This window comes from Alligator mississippiensis, chromosome 8 (genome assembly GCF_030867095.1).
Source record: "Alligator mississippiensis isolate rAllMis1 chromosome 8, rAllMis1, whole genome shotgun sequence".
NCBI classification, from domain to species: domain Eukaryota; kingdom Metazoa; phylum Chordata; order Crocodylia; family Alligatoridae; genus Alligator; species Alligator mississippiensis.
Window position 1 is genome coordinate 21,306,597 of NC_081831.1, and position 10,494 is coordinate 21,317,090.

Sequence of the window (10,494 nt, forward strand, 5' to 3'; positions counted from 1 at the left end):
AGTGAAATTGCTGTACCTGGAGTCCCCAACCCTCCCTGCCACGGACAGTTACCAAGATCTGTGTTCTCAGCTCCTCATAGTCATGCCTGCCTAGAAGCAGGAACTGCTTTCGTACTGCTAATGCAAGAGTGATCACAAAGAGCCCAGGAGACAATAGCCTTGGAAAACTGTCACCTTGAAAGATGAGTGAGCCCCTTGATCGCATGGCCACTGAAGCCCAAATGCTTGGCTTTCACAAAGCCACCAGGTTTATTGCATCTGAACTGTTGGTAGCTTTTCCTCTTATGCCAGTGTGGAAATAAGTTTAACCAGGCCTCTTACTTCACTAAGAAGAGAAAGAGAAGAGAAAAAGATGCTGATGCTGATGCTGTGTGTTTCAAAACGTTCTAAGATAAGAAAAAACCTTCATGCCTTGTCTGTCTTGATATATTAAGCTCTGTGTACAGATGTTAACCTCCTCCTTTCCCCCGAACCAGAAGCTGGTAACTGTTCCCAAAAAACAGTGTTTTTGTCCTGAATAAGTAAACTGCTTATGTGTGACAAATGAATGATCAACATCTTTCTGTTTCTTTCAAGGTTGCTTTGTCTGAACCCTGCATCTTTTCTTCCTGTCTAAAGTATAAATACGCTTGTAAACTTGTAGAGGTCAAAGTTCCTTTGAGAACCCTCCTTGTGATCACTTGTATAGCTTTAAATAAACCAGGATGGCTCTGCCAATTCTGATACAACCACAACGCGAAGTTTGATTTCTTCCACACCAGTTTCTCAGGTGATGCCATCACCTGTAGACTCAGTGCAGTGCGCAGCAGCCAACAAAGCTTGTGCATCAGGGTTTCAGCTTATCTGATTCATCCTTTCTCCAAGGGGTGGGTGATGAAGGGGATGGCTGCAATTGTAGCTGATCTTCAAGGATCTGGGTTTTCTGCTTGCTGTGAAAAAACGTGGATTGTCTCATTTAAAGGAGAAAAACATAGATTTTCCTCTTTAAAAGAGAAAACCACAGGTTTCCCCTGGCAGGCTGGCAGCCTTCCAGCCCGCAAGGAGCAGCTTGGGGCTGGGTGGAAGCAGGGAGAGGACGATTGGAGGCAGGGGGCACCATGTGTGTCTGTGCAAGCACATGCATGGCACTGGTGTACAGCAAGGCAGGGTGGTGGGAGGAGCCCCAGCAGCTGGATGCAGGTGAGTCTATGGGGGCAGGGGTGGAGGGCCAGGGTTTGGGGTCTGTCTGGGCGGCTGTGGGGGAAAGGAGGTATGGGGCATGCATGTGTGTGGCAGCGGTGTGTGGAGGGGTGGGTGTGCAAGGGTGGGGGCGAGTCCCTGCAGGTGATGGTGGAAGGTGTCTGGGCACTGGGGCTATGGCAGGGCAGGGCAGGGGGGTAAGGGGAGGTGTCTGCCCCTCCATCAGGGGAAGGGGTGGGGGGGCACTTTGGGGGCAGTGGATAATTGCATGGCTGGGCCAGTGGCACCGGGGCTGGTGCCTGGGGTCACAGGGGCAGGGCAGCTGGGAGATGCTGCCTGGGGGGGAGTGGGGGCTGTGGCCAGGCCGCTGGCACATCATGCAAGCCCCAGCCCAGAGTCGGGGGTGGCACAGGCAGCCCCCTCCAGCCTGTGCTGGGGCTGGACTCGCTCTGCCATCCACACAAGTAGGAGCCTCCATGCTCCAGTCCGGGCAGGATGGGGGCAGCTGAGGGCCCCGTCCACTAGGGCTGTGAGAGGCAGGGGGCTGTGGGTCAGGAGTGAGGGGCACCAGCAAGGCTGGGGAGACTGTTGCTTGGGCGTGAGGTGCCCCAGGGGGGTGGGGGACTGTGGGTCAGGAGTGAGGGGCACCAGCAGGGCCAGGGGCCTGCAGGTTGGGAGTGAGGGGCACCAGCAGGGACAGGGGGCTGTGGCTTGGGAGTGAGGGGCAATGGCTTGGGCAAGGGCAGGGGAAGAGCACTGGCACATCAGGATTGTTCAGCGCCGCAGAGCGGGGCAGAGCGGGGCGGGGGGTACAGCTGCAGCTAAACCTGCATCTTGGTGAGTGAAGGTGGCAGGGGGAGCTCTGCTTCTCAATCATTTGATTTTGGTTTCCATGAAACCAAAATCAAATGCCAAAATATATAGGTATTTAAAATGTATTTTATAATAATGATTGAGGCATTGGTAGGCTTCCAAATTGCTTTAAAATTGTAAATATATCAATAAAACATTGTGTTAAATTAATACTTATAGGTAGTGGTGTTTCATTTTTAATCACAGAAAAATGAGGATTTGAGTTTTTTTAATCAGAGAATTTGGGATTTTTACCAGACAACTTGCCATTTTTAAATAGAGAAAACCAGGATCCCCGATGATCTTGTAGCCCCGCAGGTGGGGACTGGGGTGGTGGCTACAAAGCAAGAGGAAAACCCAAACCCCAGCCCGATTGGAGCAGATTTTCCCAACTGGATCCTGAGGTTGCTAAGTAACAACTCTGGCATCGTCCAACTGATCCCAACTGTCCGTGGAACTTCTCACCAGGACTCCGTCTCCGTCTCCGTCTCCGTCTCCGTCTCCTTCCCCTCACACTGCTTGGGGAGGAGACAAAGGGGAAAAGTACCCTGGAAGGAAGAGACAGGAGGGACTCTGGGCCACGCCGCGGTGTAGCGTGCTTGTGGATCCCCCACCAGCTCCTTCCGAGCGTGCCAGGCTGTGCCCCCGAGACCCACAGACGGCTGCCCAGGCAGAGCAGCATCTGCATCGGGGGGTGGGAGGGGGCCTACTTGGCTTCTTGCCTGTCTCTTGAGGAGCCAACATCATGGCCACCATGGAGGAAGAAGACTTGTTAGAGTATTTTTGTGTGCAGTATGAACAGAGGCTCCTGAAGCTGTTGATGTGAGGAAGATACTCCCTTTCCCTTCCCATCTTCCTGCTCTTCCCTCCACTTTTCTCTATGAGACCCTATATTTCCACTCATCTCTTCTTCCTCTGCCATTTCTACCCACTGCCATCTCTCGTTCCATTCTTCTGTCTTCCATTGTCTCTACCTTTCCTTTTTTCCCACACTTCCTTATTTTCCCTTCATTTCCCTGCCCCCCACCCCCCAATTCTGTTGTCATCTCAAACCAGTCTTTCTCCCTGAGTAAGAGTGGACTTTAATCTCCCTGTTGATGTGCCCTGGGACGCATGGTGCTATACCAGTGGGACTCCACCCTAGGGGATGAGATATTCATTCATGACAGGAGCAGGGACTCTTTGCTAGACTGGCTCTCAGCCATTCATGTGCATGAGGATCCAGGACAGGCTGAGACAGGCAGGCTAAGTCCTATCTCCCTGGTGTCATCCAGGCAGCCTGAAGCATATGGATGCAATCTCATGTACCCTCACAGGGAAAACTTCTGTAACTTTCTGGCAGGAAATTCCCAGTGACTGAGGAGCAATCCCCATCTCCGTCTGTTCGGCTCCTAGAGAAGAAGAAAGAGTCTAAGCTGGTACATAGGACTCTGGAAGCACAGAAGGAGGTGAGAGAAATGTGAAGGAACCCTGCCAGGCCACCAGCTCAGCCAGCACATTCTGCTCTGGCCCTCTCCCATCAGCTAAGCATCTAGATGTTCACCTGTTCTGCACCTCTGAGAAACACAGCACACTTGCTGGGTGACTAATCTCTGACCATTGCTGTGGAAGTCAAGAATGGGGAAAACTATTGATATGTAGAAAGGACACTTCTCTGAAACTGAGCAGCTGGCTCTTGTTCACTTTTTTCTCCATCTCTAGGCATTCAGAACAAGGATGGAAGCCCTGAACAGCCGCTGGGAGGAGCTTAAGGCCAAGGAGGTTCAGCTAAAGGCTTATATCCAGAAATTTGAGCAGTTCATACAGGTACAAGCAACCCATCATGACTTGTCTAACATGTCCTTCATCTGGAACACCAGCTCACTGCTCTCTTTCCATGTACAGGGAGTTTCCAAGATGCACCTGAACACTCCTCTGACATCATCTTCACTCCCAACTATCTTTTCAGCCTGAAAGATGGGCAGTTGTTGAAAAATTGATATGTCATGGATGGAGACACAACCTTATCCCCTAACAAACTCTAAGCCTCTCCACTCCATAACACAACCAAAGAAATCTTGGTAGAGGCTCTCTAGGAGACAGGTTGTTCCATGTTGATCAAGCCAGCTTTGTTATGCTCAGCACTAAGACAATCTCACCATCAGCAAGTGGCCTCTGTTTTCTGCCCCATTGCTAGTAGTAGGACAGTCCTTGCATCCCTCCCTACAGACAGGTGCTAACAGTCCTGAAAATGACTGGGCGTTATTCCAGCTGCTGGTGATTCTCTCTATTGCTAATGTGTCTGTTGATGCTGGAGGGGTGGTGGAGGGCTGAACATATCCAACACTAGGGGTGTGTAGCTCTGCTTCACATGGGTTGCTTTCAACTCTGGAACCTTGTTCCTTTTCCAAACGTCAAGTGTTGTCAGTATCCTGAAAGTGGAATGGGCCAAACAGGAGATGGGTCACAGGGGAGGTATCTTCTTATAATACTGTCATATAACTAACCCACCTCATCTCTTCTCTTCATTGTTCTTCCTTTGGTGTGATATGTTTGTTTGCCTGGGGGTTCAATTTGCTGATGGGGGGCATTGCAAGGAAAATGACCAGAAGCGAATCCGAGCCCTCAAGAAAGCCAGCAGGGAGAGAGACCTGAAGAATCAGAGAATAAAGGAGCTGGCAAAGACCAAGCAGGGTATGGTGGTCCTGAAGAAGGGGCACCAGAGTCTCTACAACAAGGTGCAACAGTACTCAATCTTCAACAACTATCTGGAGAAGGTGGTGGAGGTCTCGGAGGTAAGTCTGGATGCAAGTGTAAGGGACCAGGGCATAGATGGTCTCGCTTAATGGTTAGGCCAGCAAGGGAAAGCAAGGCCTGGAGCTGAGTCAAAGGACACAAGCCATATACCAAAGCCAGAGGGAGATCCAGAAACAGAATCCACAACACAGTCCAGGGTCAGGATCTAGAGATCAAATGCCACATAGCAATCCAGGGGGTAATCCACAGGGCAAAGTTCAAAAACAGAACCAAACTGGGGTCAGGAATGAGGAAACAGAACTGCGAGGAAATTCAAAGCCCAAGTCCAGAAATAAGCCAGAAAACTGCATCAGGAACCAGAAGGCTTGCCACAGCAGAACTGTTGACTGGCCTGCAGACCCAGGGGCCCAGCTGTGGATCCCCACAGCTAAATGGATACCTGGTGATCCCAGCAGCCAATTAGGATGCTTGCTGCTCCTAAACTGGGGCACAGTTAATTAGCTGGGCCTTGCTACAGGTACTTGGGTACTTGGTTCATGCTAGCCTGCCTGCTCAGAGTCCCTGACATCACTGGGCCCAGGCTGGTCTGCCTGATCAGTGTCCCGGAAGGAAAGGCAGGACCCAAAGCTGGATCCATTAAGAGAGATCATCAGGAATGAGAGAGGTATTTTTTTTATGCTTGAAGGGAGCAGGACCTTGAAAGGTGTAGAAAAGTAAAAGTGGGACATTAATGTACTTTGAGGAACTCAACCAAGGACACAGAGCTTGAGAAAAGCCTCCTTTGTGCCTGTGTATTTAATATTACATTTTGGTTGGAAAAAAACATGCCTGTGAAATAGAAGCACCACCAGCCACTGGGTCTGGCTTATAATGTTCTCAGGAGTCTGTTTGCTATTTTTTTGGTCCGAGTGATAGCAATTCCCCTGTGTGATGCATAATACTCATGTCATGCTGATAATGATGGTGGGACAGATGTGTTACTCTCTTGTATGCAAGTGATATCGTCATGATACCTTCCTATGATTGGGGTGATGTCAGTGCTGAGACAGATGATATTTACTGTCATGTTGATATGATGACAAGGGAATGGGAATGAAATTCTCTGGCCATGCCAAGTTAACCTTCTCCCCATTTAGGATGGTGATACTCAATGTAGGTTGGATGCAATATTTGGTACAACACTGATATTCTCCCAAGTTAAGGGTAGGAGGTAACATATTCTTTGCTTGGGCTGGGAGTTGATATTCTCCAGCATGCTGAGTTGGAACAGAGGGCAGTAATGCTGGGTACAATATGATGCAGTTTGAGGAAATACGGGAAGTCATTGGCCGGTACAAGACACTGGTGGGAATGCAGCAGGATCTCATGGTGTCAGCACTAGAAGACCAGGAGCAGATTGAGCTAGCTAAAACCCATCTGGCAGAATACACTGAGAAGAAGGATGATGAGATCCTAAAACACAACAATGAGCTAGCAAACCTGCAGATGCGCTTTGATCGTGCCCGCAGTGATGTCATTAGGAGGGTAAGGAGATCTTCACCATACATATGCTCTTTTCCTGCCCCTGAACAAGGGAAGGAGGTACCCTTTGATTTGCTGCATAGTGGTGGGATGGGAGACCAGCACAATAGTGGAACACTGTTGCCCACTTTGCTGAGTGATGCCTCATTCTTGGAGTAATGGGTCATTGCAAGCCCCAGTTACAGCCTTCATTTCTCTTCCTAACTAGACAAGAGCAGGCTGATATATTCTCCAGGTTGTTAGGAGGTTACAAAATCACAGACATTAGGTTTTGTCCAGAGTAAAAGAATCCTACTGCACTGATGTAAAATCAGTCTGTCTACACTAGGGCAGGTTAATAAAGCAACTACCATGAGCTTCTTGAAGTCTTTATGTATTGGTTATGGTCTCTGAAATAAAGAGACCTGAGTTAAGTGTGGCTTAAACGAATGGGAGGCATGGAAGTATTTAACAATAAGCCAAAGGAACACTTAATCTTTGGTCAGATCCAGAACATCTCCATCACTGGACGGGGCAGTCATGTTCTTCCATAACTTTGTCTAGAAGAGTTGAAACTGTCCTAAGTTCTGGGGCTTCCACCATCTCCTAGGGAGATGTTCCCATGGTCTCGTAGACCTCAGAGTGAATGTATTTTTGCTGATGTTCAGCATGCAGTTTTCTTGAATTAATTTAAATTTATTACACCAAGTTATAACCCCTTAATTCATCCCTTCTTTTGCTCCCTCCTTGGTGTTATCAGGAAACTTGCAGGCAGTTGTCAAGGCTCTCATATTTCATGTTTGGTTGCCAAGGCTGTGGGTATAATGTGCTTGTGTAGTTTCCCAGTGCCTGGTGAACATACAACAGCCACTGATGCTGCTTTGGATTCGTTTTTCCCCCAAAGGCATATCAATCTACTGCTTCTTTCACTATGGTGCTCTTTAGCATTTCCCCAGCCTCTACAGAGGCTTCTGTTCCCACATCCTTCATCATGCTCGCTAGATTTTTTTGATGCCCCAAACTGCTTTTCTGAATTCTGACACCCTGGTGCAAGCACATTCTTCTGGAAGTTTACTGGTACCCTGATAAAGTTAATTCTCATGGGTACTTACACAATCCAACTACTTATGCAATCCCAAGTTTATACCTATTTACACAGTCCCAAGCTTCTAAATTTGAATGCAAATAGAAGAGCAGGTTCTAGGCTTTACAGCATCCAGGGTAACATAAGAAGAGGCATGCAAATCATGGGCTCCTGGGGATGCCGTCTTCAGCAGTATGCCAACTTCTTTCCTGAGTCTTGTGTCTACTGGTCTCCCCTCTCTCTTCAGGAATCTCGCTGGGCCCATATTCAGAACACTGCAGCTAAGAAAACCCTTAAGCTGGGCACCATCAAAATGGCTACCCTAAACCTTTTCCAAAGTGTGAGCAAGCAGCTGAAGGAGACATTGAGCGTGCCAGTCGAGGACACCCACAAGCAACTGGACATGGTAGAGCATCTATCCTTGTTTGCACACTTAAAAGAACAAAAGCCGCATCTCCCTGCCCATGGGGCCAGAAACTGTGCTCTGTCACTGTAGAGCAGGGAAAGAGAAAGACAGATCACTGAGTGCTTGAGGCACTTTCCTTATCCCAGACTGTCTCTATAGCAAGTTTGAGATGCCACTGGTAGTGAGGAATAAGATAAAATCCATGAACAAATGAAGACTAATTGTTGAAATCTGCTCTCGCCTAGGTTAGAGGTGGGTGAAGTAGAACAGAGGTGGGTGCTTTCTAACTAGTGGCCCTGCAGTAGAGGGTGAGGGTCCTTGTGGAGCAGGGGCAGGCAATTATTTTGGTTGGAGGGTCGCTTAATGAGTTTTGGTGAGCTGTCGAGGACTGCATGGGTAGCCCTGCCCCTTAACAGTTGCCCCACCCCCAGTCACCACTGGAGGTCCAACCCTTGACCTTTGCTGGCAGGAGTCCCTCCCCTTGCCCCTGGAAATACTCCTTGGGGCAGGTTTGCCATCTTAGAACCAGAAAAAAAAACAAATCATCCACTAAAAGTCAAACACGTACTATAGCATATTTTAACTTTATTACAAAAAATATTTTGTCATAATTTTTAGTCTTTTATATTGTGAGGGGTGTGGCTGGGTATATGTATGTGTGTGTGTATGGTTGGGTGTGGGGGTTCGTGAGGGGGTGTGGCTGTGTGTGTGGGAGGCATAGGGTATATTGGGGGGTTGTGTAAATGTAGGGGATTGTGGGGGAAGGGTGTGGGTGTATGGCATTTGTGGGGTGTGAGGGAGGTTGGGGGGTTGTGGGGACCCCCGCATTCCTCCCATGGTATAGCAGCAGCAGATGGGGTTGCTCGGGGTGCTCATGCCTGGTGCAAGCACTGGTACCTGGTGGGGTGCAACTCTGGCCAATACTGCTCCTGGGGGGTGGGGAAGGCAGCCAGCTCCAGCATCTGGCACTTCCCTCGTGTGCCACGAGAGTGTAGGAGCTCCATGTGTGTGGCAGGGAGCACTAGTGATAGAGACAGCCTGGCAGAGGCTGTACCCCTCACCACAATGTGCAGCACTGGCCCCACCCAGCACCAGCACCAGGCATGAGTGCCCCAAGCACCCCCACCTGCTGCTTCTGCTGCTGCCACCACCTGCTGGGGCTGCATGCCATGTGGGGAGTGTGGGGAGATTCCCTCACCCCCACCACCTTCCCTCACACCCACATGCTGCCCAACCAGGCTTCACAGTCCCATTGCCCCCCTAGGCAAGGGCTCCTTTCTGCCATCAGCCCCAGCCCCACGCTCCTGCCCACTTGCAGCTCTGCCACTTCCCTACCTGCTGCCCAGAGCACCCGGGAGATGAAGCAGAGCAGGTCCCCAGGTGCTACAGCACTGGAGGCAACAGCCCCACCCAAAAGCTGCCTCCTGGCCAGGCCAGGTGCTTCTGCCCATGAGGGTGGGAGTGAGGTGCAATAGAGTATGTTTGGGCCAGGGGAGGGAGGGGGGAACAGGGTGTACACATGGGCGCCTTGCTCCCATCCTCATGGGTGGAAGGGCTAGACAGGGTACAATTTGCTGGTGGGCCCCGTGGGTCATTTGAAAGTGCTTGGTGGGTGCCCGCAGGCTGTATTTTGCCTGTCCCTGTTGTGGAGACACAAGAAGCAGCGCCTGAATGAACTAGGCAGTGGGTGGCTGAATTAACTATAAATCTATCGATTGGTGTGGTTCAGAGTCTTACCTACAGAGATGCAGCTTAATGACCTTGACCTGACCTGGAGATGCAAAAGTCCCATTCCTACCCCCTCTGCAGTCTGATTCAAATCCAGGGCAATTTGCTTTCCAGAGGAGTAAAGCACCCTCATTCCTGCTGTTTCTAAGTGTTCCAACCCTACCCATAATATCTTTCCATCTCTCTTTTCTACTCTAGATCCAGCAGTTTATCCAGGATCTCTCAGACATCTGGGCAGAGGTAAAAAAGAAGGACATGCAAAACCGAGTGCAGGCGGTTATGCCAAAGGATGTATAAGAGAAACGTCCAGCTATTCCTCCTCTGCCAGAAGAAGGCTAAGCCAATTGAGAAAAGAAAAGAAAGTGGCATCAGGGAAGCTACAGACTCGTTCATATTGCACCTTTCTATCCCCCATGGTTCTTATTTTCTGCAGAACTACAAAAAACTTCCAGGCTATTAAAAACAGACCCTAAAATGCCTTATCATTTCTGTGTGGTTTGTTTCACACACAACATAAAAATCAATCTCAGACCTGCTCACCCCAAAGTGCCATGGTGACACATCCTTTTTGACACTAAAGGGGAGGGAGTTTCTGAATGAGGAAAGAGAACTTGGATGGTGGATGGGTCAGTTTCAACCTGGAAGGGTGTGGGCAGTGGGGTCCCGTAGGGCTCGGTCCTTGGACCGATACTCTTTAATGTCTTTATCAGTGACTTGGACGAGGGAGTGAAATGTACTCTGTCCAAGTTTGCAGATGACACAAAGCTATGGGGAGAGGTGGACACGCCGGAGGGCAGGGAACAGCTGCAGGCAGACCTGGACAGGTTGGACAAGTGGGCAGAAAACAACAGAATGCAGTTCAACAAGGAGAAATGCAAAGTGCTGCACCTAGGGAAGAAAAATGTCCAGCATACCTACAGCCTAGGAAATGACCTGCTGGGTGGCACAGAGGTGGAAAGGGATCTTGGAGTCCTAGTGGACTCCAAGATGAACATGAGTCGGCAGTGTG

General features: G+C 49.7%; 1 protein-coding gene across 2 annotated transcripts; it reads left to right on the forward strand.

Annotated features, from left to right (window-relative positions):
• Positions 1-2,352: 2,352 nt before the first annotated feature.
• CCDC42 (coiled-coil domain containing 42) lies at positions 2,353-9,958 on the forward strand. 2 transcript variants are annotated; one of them, XM_006277032.4, is made up of 7 exons: positions 2,358-2,853; positions 3,374-3,479; positions 3,733-3,837; positions 4,608-4,805; positions 6,070-6,291; positions 7,599-7,757; positions 9,684-9,958. In XM_006277032.4, exons 1-7 carry the CDS (start codon positions 2,777-2,779, stop codon positions 9,780-9,782), a joined length of 966 nt encoding a protein of 321 aa, XP_006277094.2. In that variant the 5' UTR covers positions 2,358-2,776; the 3' UTR covers positions 9,783-9,958. The 2 variants fall into 2 exon arrangements, with proteins under 2 accessions (XP_019341256.1, XP_006277094.2); XM_019485711.2 differs by lacking the exon at positions 6,070-6,291 and having other exon boundaries at positions 2,353-2,853.
• Positions 9,959-10,494: the final 536 nt, after the last annotated feature.